Source organism: Bos indicus, chromosome 5, assembly GCF_029378745.1.
Source record: "Bos indicus isolate NIAB-ARS_2022 breed Sahiwal x Tharparkar chromosome 5, NIAB-ARS_B.indTharparkar_mat_pri_1.0, whole genome shotgun sequence".
NCBI lineage: Eukaryota > Metazoa > Chordata > Mammalia > Artiodactyla > Bovidae > Bos > Bos indicus.
In genome coordinates, this window is record NC_091764.1 from 99,807,246 (window position 1) to 99,831,323 (window position 24,078).

A 24,078-nucleotide genomic window follows, 5' to 3' on the forward strand; every position below is an offset into this window, starting at 1 on the left:
CATGGAGAGTCTAAGTATAAACAGATGAGATATATTCAACATTGGTAAGTACTTTGAAGAGAAAAAGAAAAGCTATATGTTGTGATTAAGAGTGAAAGGAAAGTGCTCTGGCTATATTCTGCTTCATTATCAAGAAAAATCTCACCATGCAATGTTCTCAAGGCAAAGCATATCAGCCAACATGTATGTGCGAAGTCCCTGACCTTGATGTGTTTGTGTGATCACTTACATGTAGAATCTAAAAAATACCACAAATGAATTCATTTACAAAACAGAAACAGACTCCTGGACATAGAAAAAAAAAAAAAAAAACTTATGGTTTCCAAAGGGGAAGGAATAGGGGAAGGACAAATTGGGAATATGGGATTAAAAGATCCATACTATCATATATAAAATAGATAAACAACAAGGACTTACTGTAAAGCACAGGGAACTATATTCAATATATTGTAATAATCTGTAATGGAAAAGAATTTAAAAACCAAATATATACATACATATATATATATACACATATATATCTGAATCATTTTGCTATACATCTGAAATTAACACAGCATTGTAAATCAACTGTACTTATTTTTTTATAAAAAAGCCAGTATTTCAAGACCATGGTTAATAGCGGGGAGACAGCTAAGGCATGAAGTTAAAAAGCTAGTCAGACATCAGATTATTTAGACCCATATAGAATAGAGAAGATAAAGCCAATGAGTGTTCAGCAGGCAATAAGGAGGTGGTCAATTGTCTTAGGAGAATTAAAATAATAACATTTTCTAGAAGTCACTTTGCTTTTTATAATTATCATGTGTTAGCAATACTAAACAACATCAGTGATAAAATATTCCCTGAAAATGTCTTTTGTCGCCCAAAGTTTTAAACAATTATGGTGATAACAGTTGAATTTTAGCTTTCCGTTTATCTATTTATCTACACAGTAGTTATTATTCATGGTTGTTATGTTGTATAGAGCCACAGAGAATACTGAACAACCATTGTTTCCAGGGGAAACACAAGATTAGTTTCCTCTGAGTGTCTTATTCATAACATTTTAATCAACAAATTTGTAACTGAAAGTAGAGTCTGGTTGCTTGCTGGCCAAAAGCTAATAAAGAGGTCAGTTTGGGGGAAAGGGAAGTTTGCTTAATTTTGGATGCCAGCAAGTGTGGGTGGAGGAGTGGGGGTGGGGGTGGTGAGACAGACGTCTGTCCAGAAGTCTTCCCCCAACCCACAACCAGTGAGCAAGAGCTTTTATAGGCTGAGGGAAGGGGCTACATGCAGAAACGGCACAGTCAGCTCAGACAGACCAATCCTGAAACTTGTAACTGGTAGTCTGACCAGCAACCAACAACCAGGTTGTTTTAGGTTTGGTCCCATTTCCTTGAGGCCAGTTCTAGGAATTGTGGAAGCTTATGTCATGGTTACAGTCTCGCCATTATGTAGTTAACTTCTTCACGTGGTGGGAGTTTCAGGATTTATTATCTAAGACAGCGCACAGGATATGGCCCAGAATATTATCTATAGTCCTTGAAAAGGAACTAAAAGTCCTTGACTTTGCTCACGGACTGAACAATTATTGTTAGGTCTCTTTGATTGTTTTCCTTTGTTTCTGCTTGTTTTCACTTCTCTGATTAAACTTATTCTTTGTCTCAAGTTTTCCACAGACAAAGGGAGGCTGAAGACATGTGGAACAAGGACCACAGGGTCTTGTTCTGTTTCAGGGAGGAGATATATGTTTACGTATAGCAGATTCACTGGTTGTACAGAAGAAACTAACACAACATTGTAAAGCAATTGTATACCAATTAAAAAAAAAGAGTTTTGCCTCAATTAAAAAATTTAAGGACTCTAGAAAGCGTTCTATGTTATTTGAAGTAAGCATAAATTTAACACTGGAAAGAGTGTTGTGAAAAAAGTTAAGTGATTTTTGTGGTCTGCCCAAACCAGGGCATTCTTAACTAATTTAAGTAACTTTTTAGGTCTTCACCCTCCAGATATAATCTGAAACCAGTTAGGATGGAGATTGGGCCTTATGCTTCTTTGTATCCTGGCTACTGAGAATATGGTAAATGCTCAGTTCATGTTTAATTGTTTAGTGGATGAATGGAGGAAGGAAGGGAAGAAGGAGACCCAAGTTTGCATTCAAACTAGAGGTGAAATGTGAGGATTTTTTTTTTTAATTTGTGATAGGTAAGTTATTTGAAATGTGTCCTGAAGACATGTTTTCTTCTTCTACAAGGGTTTTAAGTGAATGCCTAGTTTATTTTGAATAATCTTGTTTTCTATATAACTCATTTATTTCTACATATTTATATATTTATTTGTTTTCACTCATTTATTTACATCAGATCAGATCAGATCAGTCACTCAGTCATGTCCGACTCTTTGTGACCCCATGAATCCCAGCACGCCAGGCCTCCCTGTCCATCACCAACTCCTGGAGATCACTCAGACTCACGTCCATCGAGTCAGTGATGCCATCCAGCCATCTCATCTTCTGTCGTCCCCTTCTCCTCTTGCCCCCAATCCCTCCCAGCATCAGAGTCTTTTCCAATGAGTCAACTCTTCGCATGAGGTGGCCAAAGTACTGGAGTTTTAGCTTTAGCATCATTCCTTCCAAGAAATCCCAGGGCTGATCTCCTTCAGAATGGACTGGTTGGATCTCCTTGCAGTCCAAGGGACTCTCAAGAGTCTTCTCCAACACCACAGTTTAAAAGCATCAATTCTTCAGCGCTTAGCCTTCTTCACAGTGCAACTCTCACATCCATACATGACCACAGGAAAAACCATAGCCTTGACTAGACGAACCTTTGTTGGCAAAGTAATGTCTCTGCTTTTGAATATGCTATCTAGGTTGGTCAAAACTTTCCTTCCAAGGAGCAAGCATCTTTTAATTTCATGGCTGCAATCACCATCTGCAGTGATTTTGGAGTACAGAAAAATAAAGTCTGACACTGTTTCCACTGTTTCCCCATCTATTTCCGGTCCCATGGGGACCGGATGCCATGATCTTCGTTTTCTGAATGTTGACTTTAAGCCAACTTTTTCACTCTTTACTTTCACCTTCATTAAGAGGCTTTTCAGTTCCTCTTCACTTTCTGCCATAAGGGTGGTGTCATCTGCATATCTGAGGTTATTGATATTTCTCCCGGCAATCTTGATTCCAGCTTGTGTTTCTTCCAGTCCAGCGTTTATCATGATGTACTCTGCATAAAAGTTAAATAAACAGGGTGACAATATACAGCCTTGACATACTCCTTTTCCTATTTGGAACCAGTCTGTTGTTCCATGTCCAGTTCTAACTGTTGCTTCCTGACCTGCATACAAATTTCTCAAGAGGCAGATCAGGTGGTCTGGTATTCCCATCTCTTTCAGAATTTTCCACAGTTTATTGTGATCCACACAGTCAAAGGCTTTGGCATAGTCAATAAATTTTCCAAAAAGTCACATTGGACTTATGTCTCAGAATCTCCTGTTTCCTTTTCCTGATATAACACTCATTCTGGTAAACCTATCAAAATAGGTACTTATTTAGGAAGGTTATTTTCAAGATTTAGTTCTGAGAGCAAACACTAGCGTTAACAACAGTTTAACATATGTAGAAATGAGAGAACTCTCATGCACACTTAGTCGATTCAGTTGTGTCCAACTCTGTGCGACCCCATGGACTGTAGTCAGCCAGGCTCCTCTGTCCATGGGCTTCTCCAGACAAGAATACTGGAGTGGGTTGCCATTCCCAGGCTAACTCAACTGTACTGAATGTATGTTGTTTTCTTGGTGCAGTAGTCAATTTGACTCGGTTCAATTAATTGTCTTTTTATTTTATAAAGTATATTTTCACTTCTAATAAATTTTCTCAGATTTTTCATTTTTCTTGAAGAAAAAACTTGCTGTATAAACACAGTTTTTCATTAACTCTCACTAAGATTGTTGCTATTTACTGGGTTTTGTTTGTTTATTGGTTAGGTGCTTTGTTGCATTAATGTTTAACCTGTTTCTTACATTAAAGTTTAACCAGGGGACCAGGGGTATTTTTCTCTGAATATGCAAACTCTCGGGCTTCCCGCTGGCTCAGATAGTGATGAATCTGCCTGCAATGTGTGAGGCCTGTGTTTGATCCCTTGTTATTTGGGAAAATCCCTGGAGGAGTGCATGGCTGAGAGTAGGACTCGACTGAGTCACTAAAACACAGCACATGCAAACTCTTACTCTCTCCTGCTCTTTTTTTTTTTTTTAATTTGGCCATGACTTGCAGCCTGCAGGATCTTAGCTAAGCTGTCAGGGACTGAACCCGGGCCATGGCAGTGAAAGCTCTGAATACTAACCACTGAACTGCCAGGGAATTTCCCCTTCTGCCTTTTAAAATGCTGAGGGATTATTTTTTCCTAATTGTCAATGATTTGTGTATTCACTGTTTAATTGTTTCAGTCCCAGACAAACGAAAAGACTAATGTTTACATTTATGGAAAATTTTCTTTGATAACTTAGAAAGCCAATTGTTTCTGTAGGATTGTGATTGAATAGAGGGTAGCACTTATAGAACCTAAAAGCTAATCTGTAAAGATTCTCCCACTGAGTGTGCGTGTGTGGCATGGGGGGTGGGTGTTGGAATCAATAGTAAAATCTTTTTGTTACTGTCTGGAATATTCTCTCCTCATTTCTATGCTCTAGCTCTATTTAGTTAACTGAACTTTCTTCTTTGAACCAATTTATTCATTCAGAAAAATCCTATGTTTTCTCAAGGGCTGCATCATAGAGCTGGACATCTGATGGAGGTTGAGATTAGCTCCATCCCACTACTTTGCAATGTGTCTTGAAAAGTTAGTAAACTTTTATGGCAAGTAGGTACGAGGGAGAAATGTCTCTCTCTTTTTTCTTTTTCCATTGACCTCTCTTCCATTTTGCTATGTATTGATGAGAACTGTAGAACTCTTGGAATAGAACCATTCTATCCAAACCTCTGCACTAAGGGATTTGACAGACTGTAACTTGGTTTCCAGCAGTTTAAGGCTGTGTCCTGAAATGATCCCAGGTCCCTTAAAATGCCTGCCTGAGAAAACTTAATGTTTCCAGGAGAATTTACTGCTTGCTCCAGTCAAAACTTGGTAATAAACAGATAGACCTCTGAGACCCCTCGTAGAGCAGTTACTTCAGAAATCCTGCAATTAAAGTCCTCTCTCTGCCCTTTGACATGTAAATCTACCATCTAAAACGTTCTTCAGGGTCCTGACAGCCATCTCTGAAAGCAAACATGTAGGAACCTAGGGAGACAACATGCCCAGTCCCCATGGGAGGGAGGAAAGTGTCTAACTTGGGTAGGAACACCACCCTGCTTCAACACCAACCACTGTCTCCTGTCAAAAAGGGAAGTTTGTTTCTCTTCTGAAGAAGCAGCAATTAACAAATCTGAATGGTCTAGTCACATGGATTAACCCTCAGAGCCTGTTCCTTAGCACACTCCAGCCTTTAAAAAGTCTCTTGTCCTCTTTTTTGGGGAAGTTGAGTTCAGTTTATTCTGGCCGCTTTTCTGTTGTAACCGTGCTACTGAAACAATTACTGTCCTAACTGCTTTAATGAAGTCTGGCTTTATCTTTGATAGCAACCAGATGTCTGCTTCTTTCTGCCTGCCTCCAATTCTTGTGAACAGATGGTACCTCTCTAGTTTCTAGCAATGACAAGTGTTTTCTGTATCTCATTAACTTGGGCATTTCTGTGGAAATTGGAAAAGAGGAAACATTAAGCATGTAACACAATATTTCATTTCCTGAATTCTCCATAAGCTGTCACTTGTAATTTAAGTGTACAGAATGGTGAAGGAGGCAGTGTAGCATAACAGGAAAGATCATGAGTTTTACAGTAAGAGTAAAGTTTGGTTTGATTCCTTGCATCAATATTTTTATTAGCTTCTTAAAATTATACAAGGAACTAAAATTTCTATGTCTCAGTTTTGAAAAGAAGACTAAACAACAAGGTCTGACAGTATAGATCAGGGAAGTACATTCAATATCTTGTAATAAACCGTAATGGAAAATATTATGAAAAATAATATATATTATATGAATATCTTATATATGCATATATAAATGAGTTGTTGTAAATGATAAACTAGCTCAACATTGTAAATCAACTATGCTTTTAAAAAAAGAAAATAGTTCTAATTTATAGGTGCCTACCTCCTAGACTTATTGGAAAACTGAGATTGTATAAGAACATGTGCAATAGATAGTATCAAGCTTATTATTGAATAAGTAATTTTCTACCTTGTATCATTAACCTCTGACCAGCACTGAAGAGATTTGCTTCCTCTCTCTGTTGTTACAACAATGTATCTCCTTATGGCATCCTCCATACACCCATCTGTGGGTTTGCTCTATTACTCAGTGAGCTTCTTCACAGGTATCATTGATCCCTTTGTCCCCCAGCTACTGTCAATTTAAAATATGGGCATTTGATAAATGTTTATTGATAGAGCCAGTACATGAATGAATGAATGGTTATAACACTGTATTGGTGAACTCAACGAACTAAAATTGTTTTAGGTTTACATAGGTCAAATCCTTTAATGATGTCCAATTCAGATGTGAGAATAGTGAAAGCAGCATAAAATATTAATTGGTTTATTTTTCTTACGTTTGGTCTGAAACAAAGATCTATCTATTGTGCTGCATTATAATTTTTTAAATAATTAAAATTTTATTTTATTTTATTTATTTTTAGCTACACTGGGTCTTCATGGCTGCACAGGCTTTTCTCTAGTTGCAGAGAGCATAGACTACTCTCTGGTTGCTGTGTGCGGGCTTCTCATTGCAGTGGCTTCTCTTGTTGCAGAGCACGGGCTCTAGAGCTTAGGTTCAACAGTTATGATAGGTGGGCTTGGTTGCTCCTCAGCATGTGGAATCTTCCTGGATCAGGGATCGAATCCATGTCTCCTGCATTGGCAGGTGGATTCTTTACCACTGAGCCACTAGGGAAGTCCTACCTTATAATTTTCTGAGGAGTCATCAGTCTCTGAAACAGGATCTAAAGGTACCAATGGGAAATTACCACAGTATAGTTTTTCATTTCCTGCTTTTGGGTATCTGGTTGGACTACTTTAGTTCAACTTGTTTAAGCCTAATAAATGCATCTCCCACATGATCTGACTCACAGATCCTCTTTTGTCCACAGGCAGTTGTCTTAGGAGAGAGAAGAAAGCTCTCAGATGCTGTGTCAATTCAGGAACTCAGTAGAACAATGGAATATCAATCTTCAGTAGAAAATTTGGATGAAGATGGATATACTCAATTAGACTTCAGCTCTCGCAACATCACCAGGAGATCTGTAGTCTCAGAGAAAGGTATATATTTTTGTTTCTGATTTCAACATTCGCATTCTTATAACTAAAACTAGAAGTGGAAAAAATTGGACAGACTTCTGATTTTCCAGGCTTTTATTAATGTATTTTAAAAGGTTTTCAGAAGTCACTGAAGATAATTTGAATGAGCACTAAGACTGTTCTCTGGGCAACCATTCAATGGCTAATCATTAGCACAGTTGATCTTTGGATAACACGGGTTTGAACTGCACAGATCCGCTTATACGTGAATGTTTTTCAAAAGTAAATAGCACACTACTAGATGATATGTAGTTGGTTAAATCCATGGATGCCAAACTGTGAATATGGAGAAACTGCAGATATAGAGGGCCAACTATAAGGTAGAGTGTGGGGAGGACCAGTGCCCCTAAACCCTGTGTTGTTCAAGGATCAACTGCATTGAAGTTAATTATTATGATGATAGAAAATACTCACACTTTTTCTGTTCTATAGAGACAGATGCTTCAAAAGTAAGGAGTTGATGATAAATGTGATGAAATGCAAAGATGAAGGAATTTCAATAAGAGTGACTTGTTTGACAGAAAATAGTAAATTGTAGAATGAAGGTTAAGGGAATGTAAAGAAGTGCATATGAACAACATCAGGATATTGGAGTTAGAAAATAAAAGAAAGAAGACAGGAAAAACAACAGGATTTTGTGGAAAAGGCCAAAGGGTGGTCAGAGGTCAGGGTTTAGATAATAAGAACCTACTGTATAGCACAGGGAACTCTGTTCAATGTTATGTGAAAGCCTGGACTGGAGGGAGTTCAAGGGAGAATGGATACATGTGTAGATATTGCTGAGTCTCTTTGCTGTCCACCTGAAATATCACAACATTGTTAATCAACTATACTTCAATATACTTCATTTTTTTGTGCTTAGTCGCTCAGTGGTATTTGATTCTTTGCAACCTCATGGGATTTCCCAGACAAGAATAACCCTCACCCAGAGATCGAACTCATGTCTCCCATGGCTCCTGCATTGCAGGCAGATTATTTACCACTGAGCCACCAGAGAAGGCGTACTCCAATACAAAATAAAAAGTTTAATTAAAAATAAAAGAAGTCAAATGGTTTAGAATCCCAAATCTGATTTTTTTATGTGTATCATGAGATTGATTTGGAAAAAAAAAATTTAAACAAAAAGTTCTAAAAAAAAAAAATGTTCTTTGTGTAACAGTGAAGAAATATATATGAGTTAGATAAAAGATTCCATTATCAGGACATGAATCTTAGACATTATGTAAAAAAAGTGAAATCTGGAGAAGGGAGTTAAAATATTTCTCTCTTCACTGAGTGAGCAATTTAATCTCCTCTACGAGTCTTCTATTTGACAGTTCTCTGAAATGCTCTTATTGCTTATTCTCAGTCTTGATGTGGTGATATTAATATAAAGTGAATTTCCTGTTATCAAGAAAGAGATTATTCACAGGTTTTGACATCAGCATTTGCTTTCTTCTGCTTTCTGGTCATTCCCATTGCACAATTATTTTCCTCTTGTCACACAGTTTTGTTTTCTTGGGCAACCTACTGGGGAAGAATGGAAAAACATGGTGAAGCAAGAGATAGGAAGGCATGTGTGTGTTTATAGGTGTGTGTGGACAAACTGTGGGTTGCCTATAATGTGCTAGTAGTCTCTAAACTAGGTGCTTTTACTTGTGTTGATTCTCACAGTCATTCTTTGATGCATCATTACCCTAATTTTTCACAAAGAGAAATGGAAAAATGGAAGAAGTAATTTGCCCAGTGACAGGCAAGAAATAAGTGAAAGAGGAAGATTACCCTTCCTAACCAGTGTTATTTCTGTTGCATTAAGCTGTCTCTTCTAAGAATGGATGGGAATCCTGGTAGTGTCAAAACCTATAGATATCAATGTGGAGCTGAAATTAGGAGTGTACAGCTCTCAAGGCACTGTGCTCAAATTACAGTTGCTGACCCTGAAGAGGTACACTAAAGAGGGAGAAAAATTCAGACTAACCCTAGATGAGTAGGTTATCTGGGTATCAGATTTTGATGAACTGCAGAACTGAAGTGCTCAGTGATTAGTCATCCTGTTTCTTGATTCAGTTTCTGCTCCCTTTGGCTTTCTAGGGCTTTGTGCTGCATCCTCTCATTGGCGTCTGATTGCTGTGACTCTGGGCATTTTATGCTCAGTGATGCTGGTGATAACTGTGGTCCTGAGTACCTCGGGTAAGTATTGGTGGGGAAGATGAACAGCAATAGACATTTAATAAGCATTTATGATGTTTCAGGCGCGCTTTTAAGGAAACTTTTTTTTTTTTAATGTGGGCCATTTTTAAGGTCTTTATTCAATTTGTTACAATGTTACTTCTGTTTTATGTTTTGTTTTTTTGGCCCTAAGGCATGTGGGATCTTAGTTCCCAGAGCAGGGATAGAAGAACTCATACCCCCTACACTGTACAGTCAAGTATTAACCACTGGACTACAAGGGAAGTCCCTCAGGTACTCTCTTAAGAGTATAACATAATCTACCTGGATCTGAACACCGACCCTTTGAATTGATGTTATGAGTTCTAACTTTATTTCTAGGGTCATAAACTAGTTAACATTAGGACCATGATTAGAAATGCAGGTGATCTGTCTTGATAACTCATACTCTTATCTACAAGATCTGCTTGAATAGCTGGTTTCAAAGCTGTGAAATTCCTAGGATAAATTAATGAAAGGAAACCAGTGGAGGTGAAGGAAGTGCAATTGGTGCTTATCTTCCTAAGAGATTAATTCCCTAAAGAATTTAAGCTATTTTTTACATCTCATGAATTAAGGAAATTGTTTTACACCTGTCTTTAAACTCCTTTGGATAATATCAGGAAATATTCAAAGCACTTATGAAATTCTAGGTAGTTATTTTGTAATAGATGAATACATTTCCTTAGATTTTATCATTCATGAATTCCATTTTGGATAAAGTATTATTGTGCCTTTGAAAAGGGTATATGAAAACATGAGAGATTTCTTAACTAGTCATGTGTTTATTGAATACATTCTATGTTATAGTCACCTGGCAGATTCTCAAGGAACTCTCATTTTTAAAATATTATAATAAAGAAGATTTATTACTATTTCAAATCCATTGTGGTACCAAAGGACTATATTCCATTTGCCTCTTACTTTCCCCCATCCTCCTATCTACTTCATTTTTATCTTTTGTATTAAATCTTCTTTATGGAAGTTATTTCTTTTTTCCATCTATTCAAGCTATCACCTATCTATCTACCATCTGTCTCTACCTCTCCATCATCCTCTCCATTATTTATCACTAATCAAGAATGTGTCCCTTTATATTCCAACAAAAATATAGGTTTTTGAATTTTAATTCTCAAACATAGTAAAAATGACTTTTTTTTTTTTTCTGTCATTACTATTGTTGTTGGTATATGAAGGTATTTGGAGATCCAGTTCAGGGAACAACCTGTTGAAGAGTGACAGCTTTCCATCAAGAAATAAAGACAACCAGAGTCAACCCACACAATCATCTTTAGAAGATAGTGTGATACCTACCAAGGCTCTCAGGACCACAGGCAAGGGCAGAATTAAGGATTAATAAAATCCTTGATTCAGAAGGCTTAATTTTTGGTACTAAGGCTTGGAGCAGGGGATGAAGAAAGTACTTTTACATGTGGTGATTCTGCATTCTAATAAAGCCCACAGCAATATTATCTCAGTAAAATAAGTCTTCTGTAATATACAAGGGCTTCTCTAGAGGCTCAGATAATAAAGAATCTGCCTGCAATGCAGGAGATCCAGATTACAAAGTGATAGCATAAATACCTTATGAACTTAGCTGAATCTCCAACTTAGTTGGATTTTTTTCACGTCACTGATTTTTCACATATTTAAGCTTTTAGAGGTTTGTGTAATTTGATTTGAAGAAACATAATGTGTTCTCACACCATAGGGAAAAGACATTTTAAAGTGATATAGTTAAAATAAGAAATAGGACACCAGAAAAGGTTAAAAAAAAAAAAAAACCAGAATAGAAAAAGGAAAGAAGGTAAAGTGTTGCTAAGAATTTAAAGGTTCATAGATATGTTTAATATCTATAAACCTAAAAAATGTTTCTTTTTTATATAAATTTATTTATTTTAATTGGAGGCTAATTACTTTACAATATTGTATTGGTTTTGCCATACAAAACCAGTTAAGTTTGTTTTTCTTTAATTATGCAAGTTAATTGATTTAATTACCATTTTGTATACAGTAGACTTTAATTCCTAATTGCACTGTTATTGAGTATGACAATATTTGGACTTTAATTTTCCATCTCTGGACACATACCTCTTCACTGTCTTTATCACATTACTCTGTAATGTGAATGAGTGCTCTTATACTTTTCTTATTTGGTGAATTGCGTTCTGAAATAGATGTCACACTTGTAAAATAAGTCAACATGAAATTATTGTGTATCTCAATGACTGACATTGCATTGGTTTATTTTGAGAGTTATCATGGAGAAAAGGAGTTCTGAGCTGACTGTAAAGGCATGCAAGACAAGACAAGAAAGAAAGGAGAGTTGATAGTCTACAACACTGTAGCCACTCAGTTATTTTTTAGCTGTAAATGAATAAGGGGTTTTAATATGATCCCTTCTGTAAAGTTATATCTATATAGTTTGAATTGAAAATGAAATATATTCATGGCAATTTATTGATTATTATGTCCTTAGGATTAATGGTACCTGTACTGAAGTACCATTCATAGTATGAAACTCATTGTATTTATCTTTTATTTCCAGGAGTTTTCTCTAGCTCTTGTCCCCCTAACTGGATCACACATGAGGATAGCTGTTATCTATTTAGCACACTATTAGATTCCTGGGATGGAAGTAAAAGACAATGCTTTCAACTGGGCTCCCATCTCCTGAAGATAGACAGCTCAAAAGAGTTGGTAAGTGTAGATTTTGGTTATAATATCTGTGGTCTATACTGAGCAGAAAAGTAGAGGTAGTTTCCAGATAACTATTTTCCCTAAGAGAAAGTAACTTTACGTATTCTCCATAATTATAATAATAGCATATATTGAGTAAAGTATATAATACACGCTTTTCTTTTTAATTAATTAAAATATGAATACATTTTGGATTTCCCTGCTAGCTCAGTTGGCAAAGAATTCACCTGCAATGCAGGAGACCCAGATTCGATCTCTGGGTTGGGAAGGAAATGACAACCCACTCCAGTACGTTACACTTTAAAATTAATCCTTTAAACACAACTCCAAGTTGACTCTAATAATCAAGCCACACTCATTTTTGTGGGTTTGGACTTTAGGTTTTAAATGTGGTACAGTAAAATAGAAGGTTCTTCCCCTTATCACCATAATTATCAAGCTATGATAATATATACTTATAAATAATTTATTCCTTGCAAGATACTGGGAAAGGCAAAGAGGTTTAAACTTCTAGCCATGCTCAACTAATTTTTAAGAAAATAGAAACGACTCAACAGCTGTTAAAAGTTAAATATCTTGTATTGGCACCAAATGCCATAGAAATTCAGAGAGAGAAATTCCTGTAGACATAAAAATTGCACAGAAAAAGAGCAACTTACAATGCATCTTGCCTGAAGGATAGAACTCAGATGAGATACAAGGAGGAGTTAATAGTCAGGGAATATTCTACCTTATAAATCTGAACAACCTACAACTTCTATACTTCCTTTTACTACTCTCAATTTTTGTGTTTCTGTTTTGTTTTCCCCACAGTTGTAGTTGACATAAAAATTAATGGAAGTAAATGTATGGCAAAAAAAAGGGGGGCATGGGACTGGAAGTCTGTCTGGCTTTTAGACCTTCCTATAATTGCCACTTTGTTGAGTTATATTTGTCAACAATTCAAATATGATCATTAACCCCTAGATTACTTATTCATAAAAAGTGTAGTAGAACTAAACTGTTTTAAGATAGTCATTTAACTCTGCGAAGCATTTCTTGACAAAGGCTATATGAACTTATATTTTCAATTAAAATTGTGGCGATGATAGTAGCCTGTCATCCATGAACATGGCCTACAGACTCTGTCGTTCTTGGATTTATTCTGGTAGATTGAATGCAGGAAGCACAATTTTGACATCAAGGATTTATTTATTTATTTATTTATTTATTTATTTATATTAAATTTTATTGGAGTATAGTTGCTTTAGGATGCTGTGTTAGTTTCTGCTATAAAACAGAGTCCCCTTTTTTTAAGATTTCCTTTCCATTTAGATCACCACAGACCATTGAGTAGAGTTCCCTGTGCTATATGGTAGGCTCTCATTAGTAATCTCTTTTATACATAGGCATGTATGTATGGTACTCCCCTGGTGGCTCAGTGGTAAAGAATCTGCCTGTGATGCCGAAGATGCAGGAGACCTGGGTTCCTTGGGTCAGGAAGATTCCCCTGGAGAAGGGCATGGCAACCCACTCCAGTATTCTTGCCTGGAGAATCCCATGGACAAAGGAGCTCAGCAAGCCACAGTCCATAGGGTGGCAAAGAGTCAGACACGACTGAGTGACTGAGCACGAGCATTGAGCACAAGTATATATTTATATATCAATCCCAATCTCTCAAGTCATCCCTCTCTCCTTTCCCCCTTGGTATTCTTAAATTTGTTCTCTATGTTTGTGTCTCTATTTCTTCTTTGCACATAAGTTCATCTGTATCACTTTTTCCAGATTCCCCATATCAGCAACATTATATGGTATTTATTTTTCTCTTTCTGACTTACTTCATGGTGTATGGCAGTCCATCTCTAAGTCCATCCATGTCTCTGCCAATGGCACTATTTCATTCATTTTTATACCTGAGTGATATTCCGTTGTTTTTACGTACTACATCTTCTTTATCCATTTCTCTGTTGATGGAAATTTAGGTTGCTATAATGTCCTGGCTATTCCAAATAGTGCTGCAATGAACATTGAGGTGCATGTGACATTTCGAATTACTGTTTTTTCTGGGTATATGTCCAGCATTGGTATTGCTGGGTCATATGGAAGTTCTACTTCTAGTTTTTTGAGAAACTTCCATACTGCTCTCCATAGTGGCTGTACCAATTTACATTCCTACCAACAGTGTAGGAGGGTTCCATTCTCTCCACAACCTCTCTAGAATTTATTGTTTGTAGTTTTTTGATGATGGCCCTTCTGACTGGTGTCACCTCTGACTGGTGATACTTCATCGTAGTTTTGAATTGCATTTCTCTAAGGCAATGGCACCCCACTCCAGTACTCTTGCCTGGAAAATCCCATGGATGGAGGAGCCTGGTGGGCTGCAGTCCATGGGGTCGCTAAGAGTTGGACACGACTGAGCGACTTCACTTTCACTTTTCACTTTCAAGCATTGGAGAAGGAAATGGCAACCCACTCCAGTGTTCTTGCCTGGTGAATCCCAGGGATGGCGGAGCCTGGTGGGCTGCCGTCTATGGGGTCACACAGAGTCGGACACGACTGAAGCGACTTAGCATAGTTAGTGATGTTGAACATCTTTACACGGATTTGTTGGCCATTTGTATGTCTTCTTTGGAGAACTGTCTCTTTAGGTCTTATGCCCATTTTATTCTGTTGTCTGTTGTGCTGATACTGAGTTGCATGAGCTGTTTGTGTATTTTGGAGATCAACCCCTTGTCAGTTGTTTTGTTTGCAAATATTTTCTGCCATTCTAAAGACTGTCTTTTTGTCTTGCTTATGATTTCCTTTGTGGTACAAAAGCTTTAAGTTTAATTAGGTCTCATTTGTTATCTATTTTCATATGTTTTTATTTTCATTATTCTAGAAGGTGGGTCAAAAAAGATCTTACTGCTATTTATGTCAAAGAGTGTTCTGCCTATGCTTTTCTCTAAGACTTACAGTGTTCAGCCTTACATTTAGGTTTTTAATTCATTTTGAGTTTATTTTTATATATAGAGTTAGGGAGTGTTCTAATTTAACTTACCATTGCAATAGAAAGGATAATACCTCAGAATAAACCTAACTTATGGAGGCAAAGAAAGTGCAGAAGAATTGATGCTTTTGAACTGTGGTGTTGGAGAAGACTCTTGAGAGTCCCTTGGACTACAAGGAGATTCAGCCAGTCCATCCTAAAGGAAATCAGTCCTGGGTGTTCATTGGAAGGACTGACGTTGAAGCTGAAACTCCAATATTTTGGCCACCAGATACGAAGAGCTGACTCATTTGAAAAGACCCTGATGCTGGGAAAGATTGAAGACGGGAGGAGAATAGGACGACAGAGGATGAGATGGTTGGATGGCATCACTGACTCTATGGACATGAGTTTGGGTAAACTCTGGGAGTTGGTAATGGACAGGAAGGCCTGGCGTGCTGCAGTCCATGGGGTCACAAAGAGTCGGACACGACTGAGCGACTGAACTGAACTGATGGAGGCAAAAAACCCGTACTCAGAAAACTATAAGATACTGATGAAAGAAATCAAAGATGACACAAACAGATGGAAAGACACACCATGTTCTTGAATTGGAAGACTAGTACTGTGAACATAACTATACTACCCCCCAAAATCTACAGATTCAATGAAATTTTCCTATTAAATTACAAAAGGCATTTTTCACAAAATTAGAAGATTTTTGCAATTTGTATGGAAACACAAAAGACCCCAAATAGCCAAAGCCATCTTGAGGAGAAAAAACAGAGAGGGAGGAATCAGGCTCCCTGACTTCAGACTATACAGTCATCAAGATAGTATGGTGCTGGCACCAAAGCAGAAATATAGATCAATGGAATAGGATGGAAAGCCCAGAATTAAACCCATGCACCTTTGGTCACTTAATCTATGACAAAAGAGCCAGAAATATACAATGCAGAAAAGACAATCTTTTCAATAAGTTGTTCTGGGAAAGCTGGACAGCTATACGTAAAAGAAGGATCTATTCTTTGTTGGAAAATTAAATGATAAGGACTCTGAAAAAATGAGATATGCTTTTTGAGACAGTGAGTGGCATTCAAGAATTGGCACATCTATCTAGGCTGATGCCAGTATACGCATGCATCCTCCATCAAGGTGATTCAATCTCTGTCTCTCAAAATCTCCTAACAGTCTTTCTCTGTATCTTACCTGTCTCTATCATCTCTGTCCTTCACTGTCTCTCCTTCTTTCTCCTTGACTTGTATTTATGTTTCCTTACAGGAGTTTATATCAAGGCAAGTGTCTTCCCAGCCTGATCATTCATTTTGGATAGGGCTTTCTCGCCGTCAGACAGAAGAACCATGGCTCTGGGAGGATGGCTCCACCTTGTTGTCTAACCTGTAAGTATCCAGAGAGACAAAGCTTCATACCTTCTCTCAGAGAGGTAAGAGCATGTCACACAGTTAAGGATCCAATCTGTTGGCCATAATAAGGAAGAGAGAGAAAAAGAAACATAGTGATGGGAAGAGACACCGAGCCAGGGGAAAAAAAAGTAAAACAAGAGAATAGAGGAGGACTTACAGGTCAAAAAGTGTTGAGTGGTCACTTCAAGATATCAACACAAGTGGTTCCTCAGCCTTCTTACCAGAAGGGCGTGTGTTCGAAGCTTCCCAGGAAGGAGCAATCACTCAGTGTAAAGATGTGGTTAAGAGCAGGGCTTTGAAGTCAGTTTTCAGCCTAATTCTGGTCCTCTCACTGTGTGGAACCGGACAAGTTGCTGAATCTTATCTGTGCCCCCCTTTCCAAATCTGTAAAGGAGAATAAAAATAATTCCTACCTCTATAGATTTTGAGATAAAAGTAAGATCACTTGGCACAGTGTCTGGCACATACTTTTTACCATGGGTTCAGATAGAGAAATTGTATGAGTAAGCAGCTTGGGGCTCATCATCCTGGGGATATAATTTTTTCCTCCCACCTTCCACCTTGCCTGGTGGCTCAGATGGTAAAGAATCTACCTGCAGTGCAGAAGACCCGGTTTAGATCCCTGGGTGTGGAAGATCCCCTGCAGAAGGAAGTGGCAACTCACTCCAGTATTCTTGCTTGGGAAATTCCACGGACAGAGGATCCTAGTGGGCTACAGTCCATGGTGTGGCAGTTAGACACGACTGAGTGACTAACACTGGTAATAACACTCCACCTGGTGGCAAGATTGAGAAATGCACATTTTTTGTTAGTCTTTTCTGTTGGGCAGGTTTTTTTTTTTCATTTACCCCTGCACCAAAATAGTCATTTGTTTTCCAGCTTCTGCTGGGTTTTCTGCTACATTCTCATTTCGGATGCATTTATTTCACAGTATTAAATTAAATAAATGGGAACCAACCAACAATTGATGTCATCTCGGAGTCAATAAAAATATAGCCCTAGAAAACAATAGAGATCTATGCAGTTTATTAGATTTTCCCCACAGATTCATGGTTTTCACTGCTTCTTATTCCTCTCTGCCTCTCCTACCTTCCATTTTGAATCATTTTTAAAATCTGAAGAATACATTTGTATTTCCTTTAGAGTTGAAGTTTTATGGTTGAATTCTCTGTGCTTGTCTAAAACTCTTTATTTCAACTTTTATAAAAAATATTTTGAGTATAAAATTAGAAATCTGTAGCTTTTTTCTCTTAGGCATTCAAAGATATTATTATAATGTATTCTATTTTTATTGTTGTTTTTGAAAGGTCAATTATTTGAAAGCAATATAAGTTTTATGTCTTTTTTCAGTTTTGACGTTTTCAGCCATACTTGCTTCAAATGTTGCTCTTTCCTGACTTTCTACCCTTCCATAATTCCAATTAAATGTATTATAGACCCATTCACAATATCCTATATGTCTCATTTACGTTTTCCTATAGTTTTGTCTTTTTTCTTTAACCTATTTACCTGTCGTACATCTTTCAGTTTCGTTATTTTTCCTCTTCTTCAGTTAAACTGCTGTTAAAAGCCTTGATTAAGCTTTTAACTTTGTTTAATGAATTTTTAAGTTTTATAATTTCTCAAATCTATCCAGTTGCAATTTATAATTCTTAGCTTTTCCAAAACATTCTCAATATTGTCTTTTCACTCCTAGAATACACTGTATAGTTGCTTTACTATTTGTGTTTGATAACCTAGTGTTTTTTACTCATGTGTATCTATTTCTGTTATCTTTTTCTTCTAATTAAAAACATGTATTTATCTGATTGGGTGGGGTCTTCGTTGTAACATGCGGGTTCTTTTTGGTTACAGTATGCATGCGAACACTTAGTTGCAGCATGTGGAGTCTAGTTTCTCAAACAGGAATCGAACCTGGGCTCCTTGTATTGAGAGCGTGGAGGCTTAGCCAGTGGACCACTGGGGAAGTCGCATTTTTCTTCTTATTTTTATTCATTTATTTATTTGTTTTCGTCTATGCCTGAATTGTTTTTGTTGTTGTTGTTGTTTTTAATGCACTTAACATACGTTAAACTTTTGTAGAATTAATTTGAATTTTACAGAGTGGCTTTTCATTTGCTTCTGGCAAGCACTATTGGGTGTGAATAGTACAAACTGTTGAGTATGATCACACTTTGATTTTATACCACTGAACTATCTCGCTTTGGCCAAGCACATTGAATTTATTAACGAACGACCTTGACAAAATATATGTCTTATTTTTCTATAGCACTTGTTTGTGTTGAGTTTTCGTTTGTTATTTTAAAAACTGACTAGTGGACTCCCTAAAGTCGTAAGAGTAGGTCCAAATTAACATCTTGATGTGTAACTATTCATCAGTGACAGTCATTTTAATCTGGCTCTGTACATTCTCCAAAATCTCTTAGATGTCAAAAAGATATTTTGGAGAAGAACACTGGCCAGAATTCTCCCTGAGGCTGGATCAAAGTTGTTTCATGACCTTGGCCTAATTATTTCAACAGAAGAATTCTCTCAATCCTCCATCCTCAGTACCAAGAAGAGATATATGTACAGGATGTACAGAATGTACAAGATGTACAGGATGAAGATGTACAGACCTTAGCTTTTACACTGAGGCTCAGTAATGCCCTTTGAGCTTGACTAAATAACTAACACTTCTCCCTTATGAAACTAAGGGCAAATAGAACAGAGCCATGCTTCTATTTACTCATGGTAATTCTCATAAGTGAAGTTGCTCTGTCGTTCAGGACTCTGCAATCCCATGAACTGTAGCCTACCAGGTTCCTCCGTCCATGGCATTTTCCAGGCTAGAGTACGGAAGTGGGTTGACATTTCCATCTCCAAGGGATCTTCCCAACCCAGGGATCAAACCCTGGTCTCCTGCATTGTGGGCAGACACCTTACCCTCTCAGCCACCGGGGAAGGCCAATTCTCATTGTCTATCATTATATTGCAAAACAATACAACCTTCAGGATGTATTAAAAAATATAGGGTTGTTTGGGACTTCTCTGGTGGTCCAGTAGCTAAGACTCTACATTCCCAGTGCAGGAGGCCCGGGTTCAATTCCGGGTCAGAGAACTAGATATGTCTCAACTAAGACTTCACATCTTGCAACCAAAAATACTGTATGCCACAACTAAGACTCAGAGAAGCCAAATAAATAAAATAATAAGTATTTTTTTTTAATATAGAAAGTTGTTTGAATTGCTTTTCAATGGTCTTGATATCTGTGATTCTTCACTTAATTCTCAGTCACCATGAGCAAGAACTCTTCTACTTGGTCTACTCACTAAATATACCCAATAATAATTTTACTAAACTGCTACTTTATTTAATAAGTATCAGTTCAGTTCAGTCGCTCAGTCCTGTCTGACTCTTTGCAACCCCATGAATCGCAGCACACCAGGCCTCCCTGTCCATCACCAACTCCCGGAGTTCACTCAAACTCACGTCCATCGAGTCGGTGATGCCATCCAGCCATCTCATCCTCTGTCGTCCCCTTCTCCTCCTGCCCCCAATCCCTCCCAGCATCAGAGTCTTTTCCAATGAGTCAACTCTTCGCATGAGGTGGCCAAAGTACTGGAGTTTCAGCTTTAGCCTCATTCCTTCCAAAGAACACCTGGGACTGATCTTCAGAATGGACTGGTTGGATCTCCTTGCAGTCCAAGGGACTCTTAAGAGTCTTCTCCAACACCACAGTTCAAAAGAATCAATTCTTTGGCGCTCAGCCTTCTTCACAGTCCAACTCTCACATCCATACATGACTATTGAAAAAACCATAGCCTTGTCTAGACAGACCTTGTTGGCAAAGTAATGTCTCTGCTTTTGAATATGCTATCTAGGTTGGTGATAACTTTCCTTCCAAGGAGTAAGTCATAAGTATACCTCTAGGTAAAAGGTTTAAAGATAAGTAAAGAATTAGTATGTATTATAATTTAATATTATAAAGTATTAAATGATTTTTCTTTTTTGTCAGAGTAGTAGTATTTAATTTTATTTTCAACTAGTAGTATTTCTTAAAAAATTTTTGAGTCCTTTTTATGCCTTAATAGTGAAAGTTGTTATGCTACTATTTGGAAAATTTGAATTTAAATTCAAGGTTTTTTTTCAATAATATGCACTTCGGAAACTCTTTTTAACCCATATCTTTACCAACTATGCCAGTATTGTGGAGACAGTAGATATTAACAGTATTCCCTATGCTTGTACTAATTATCATATTGCATTTTATTTTAACAGGTTCCAAATCAGAAGTACAGTTACCGAAAAAGACTCATCTCACAACTGTGCATGGATCCATGTGTCAGACATTTACGACCAACTTTGTAGTGTGCATTCATACAGTATTTGTGAGAAGAAGTTGTCAGTATAATGGTGAGGAGCAGAGAGATGTATGTAAGATACTAAGGAGGGTATAAACCCAAACAGAAAAGAGACATATTTGAGGTCAAAATAATTGCTGAAAAAAATATCAAGAGAGCTCAGCCAACTTCAATCTTAACTGAGAAACAGGATGGAAGACTTCGATTTCCATACTCCCCAAGTCTATCCGGTAATCAGTATTGTGTTCTAATTATTAGAGTCCTAGAAATGGAGTCAGAACACCTGACCTTGAATTTTCATTCTATCAATGGTAGAATTTTCATTCTGCCATTCTATTTACCTGGATTAGCTGTGGATTCTTGGTGTTTCAGGAGATCTTAATTTCTGACTATACCAGAGTTGTATTTTGTCCTAAAAAGTGCCACTGGAGTACATGTGCTGTGTTTCCACTACTTATTCTTGCACTTTTAGCAATGAATCAGACACAGATAGAAATATATTTTGAATAGCTAAATGAAAAAAAAAAAAAAACATGCTTTACTAAAATCAGAGCCATTTTATTATTTTAAACATCATGATTATGATCAAAAGCATCATAAAAACCATTAGTTGCATCTTTTTTTCCTTAATTAAATAACCGAGATAATATGTCTGCCATATCTCTAAGAGAATCTTGTATAATGTGAAATTGTAGGGAATCTGCTTTGGTAAGAAAGATTTATCTTTTTAAATACTATCAATCAAAAAAAAGATCTGATTAATAAATATAAAAAAGTAACCTGTCCTATTGACTAAGGTATTAACATTTTGTAATGCTGCTGCTGCTGCTGTTGCTAAGTCGCTTCAGTTGTGACTCTGTGTGACCCCATGGACTGCAGCCTACCAGGCTCCCCCATCCATGGGATTTTCCAGGCAAGAACACTGGAGTGGGTTGCCATTTCCTTCTCCAATGCATGAAAGTAGAAAGTGAAAGTGAAGTCGCTCAGTCGTGTCCGACTCTTAGTGACCCCATGGACTGCAGCCTTCCAGGCTCTTCCATCCATGGGATTTTCCAGGCAACAGTACTGGAGTGGGGTGCCATTGCCTTCTCCTTTGTAATGCAAAACGTTTTATTATTTTTATGATGACTGTTTTGCAGTTTTCAGCAATTTTTCAGAAATTACTATAAAATGTATTATTGGAACATAAATAAGTTTCCTTGTATGATGATTTGTCTCTTTCTTATTTTTTTTTAAACTTTCCCATTGGTGTTATTTATATTTCCAGTGGGGATTTCCATAATTACTGGAGAGATATTCTAGTGTTTATTAATATGTGAACAGAAACTGTGTCAAGTTCACTGAATTTTTCACTTTAAAATCGTTACTGTTATGCGATTTCATTTTAATAAAAATGTTAATTAAAGAATCTTTGGCATTTAAATTATGTGCCATGTGTAATTAACACTATTACTGTTTGCCTTTTCCCCCAAAATGACGATAAATTTGGCACTGGAGACAAAGTAGTATAGTAGGTAGTTTTGTGCTGAAGAACAAATTGTAGATTTTAAATATTTAAAAATCTAAGAGAAGGAGAAAAAATTTTCGTGAAGTGACTATGACTTTTCTAATACACTAACTGGGGTTGTCACTATCTGGAAAGAAATGTGAAAATGAAAATGTTATTAAAGCTGAGTTAAATTAAGGCATAAGGTGGGATTTTGAAAAGATGCCATGTATTTTTAATTTTGTTTTTGGTTTAATTTTTTTCTCCTGTATCCTTAAAATGGAATGCATGAGTTGAAGAAATCATGATAATCAAAGAAAATAGTTCTGGATGCTGAATGTTCAGCTGTACTTATCTAGAACAGATGGGCTAGGCAACAATAACCTATAAGTGAAAATTGAAAGCATGATTTTAACAAGAGCTAGGCTGTCTAAAATATGCCATACATTCCTTGTTACTATTACAGCCAATGTGGAATCGTGCCTGATAATGAACAGAAAACATCCACGCTTTTCCAAGTGACAGAAAAATGAAAAGAGCAGCTAGTAGACCTTATGTCTCAAGGGTAATTCAAGATCAGGAATGATCATGTTACGGAAAACACTTGCGTCTTCAAGGATCACCATCTCCTCTTGCTTGAGTTATTGCAGTAATTTCAAAGGAGTCTTCTAGCACCTACAAAGCAGCTGTTCAGTCGCTAAGTCATGTCTGACTCTTCACGATCCCACAGACTGCAGCACGCCTGGCCTCCCTGTCCTTCCCCATCTCCCAGAATTTGCTCAAACTCATGTCCATTGAGTTAGTGATGCCATCCAGTCATCGTCTTCTGCCTACAATCTTTCCCGGCAAGGGTGTTTTCTAATGAGTGGGCTTTTCGCATCAGGTGGCCAAAGTATTGGAGTTTCAGTTTAAACAAGTCATACCAGCCCTCTACTAAAACTCTCCTTGACTTCCCATGTATCTGAGTTAAAAAAAAAAAAAAAAATCTAACCAAAAAACTAAAGACCTTTACAATTATATATTGACCAAGACAATTGCTGGCCAGTATAGCATGCCATAGTCTTGATTGAAAGAAGGGTGTTAGTCTCCCAGTAATATCTGATTTTTTGCAACCCCATGGGCTGTAGTCTGACAGACTCCTCTGTCCATGGAATTCTCCTGGCAAGAATAATCTGATGTTCTTTGCTATTAAATCTTTAGTGAGCTTAGGTGGCCATGTCTTCTTATGTCTTTTGTCTTATATATAGATTTTATTTTTGCCCAGAAACTGAATATTTAATGCATCAGAAATATTAAATAAAAATAACCGAGTATTACTCTAAAAAATTTTACTCTTTCAAGCTGAGGGTCTCTTCTCATCACTCATTAGATTTATGACAATGGTTTCCTTGCAGTTTCTCCGTCACAGCCAGCATGCTTGCCTCTCGGGGCCTTTGAGATTCCTGGTCCCTTTACCTGAAGTATTCTTACCCTAGATTTCTGCAGACTCTTTCAAGTCCGTGTGCAAGTCCTTAATGAAGCTGACTCTCACTACCTTATTGAAAATGTCCAACTCCTTTCCGGTACATTCTATATTCTTTTTAACATTTGTTTATTTTGGCTACGCTGGGTGTTAGTG

At 37.2% G+C, this 24,078-nt stretch overlaps 1 protein-coding gene across 5 annotated transcripts; it reads left to right on the top strand.

The window, feature by feature from the left end:
- CLEC7A (C-type lectin domain containing 7A) lies at window positions 1-23,668 on the top strand. Of its 5 annotated transcripts, none has more exons than XM_019961567.2 (7): window positions 1-44; window positions 7,165-7,333; window positions 9,443-9,541; window positions 10,756-10,893; window positions 12,108-12,259; window positions 16,488-16,606; window positions 20,892-22,382. In XM_019961567.2, the coding sequence occupies exons 2-7, from the start codon at window positions 7,231-7,233 to the stop codon at window positions 21,022-21,024; spliced, it is 744 nt and encodes a 247-aa protein (XP_019817126.2). In that variant the 5' UTR covers window positions 1-44; window positions 7,165-7,230; the 3' UTR covers window positions 21,025-22,382. The 5 variants fall into 5 exon arrangements, with proteins under 5 accessions (XP_019817126.2, XP_019817128.2, XP_019817129.1 ...); XM_070790138.1 differs by lacking the exon at window positions 1-44 and adding an exon at window positions 22,927-23,668 and having other exon boundaries at window positions 7,121-7,333; window positions 20,892-21,026; XM_019961569.2 differs by lacking the exons at window positions 1-44; window positions 16,488-16,606 and having other exon boundaries at window positions 7,117-7,333.
- Window positions 23,669-24,078: the final 410 nt, after the last annotated feature.

Bases quoted from the DNA above. Each gene is read 5' to 3' on its own strand.
- CLEC7A (XM_019961567.2), top strand. From the start codon at position 7,231: ATGGAATATCAATCTTCAGTAGAAAATTTGGATGAAGATGGATATACT. The intron at 7,334-9,442 runs GTATATATTTTT...TTGGCTTTCTAG, and splicing joins ATCTGTAGTCTCAGAGAAAG to GGCTTTGTGCTGCATCCTCT. The intron at 10,894-12,107 runs GCAAGGGCAGAA...TTTTATTTCCAG, and splicing joins CAAGGCTCTCAGGACCACAG to GAGTTTTCTCTAGCTCTTGT.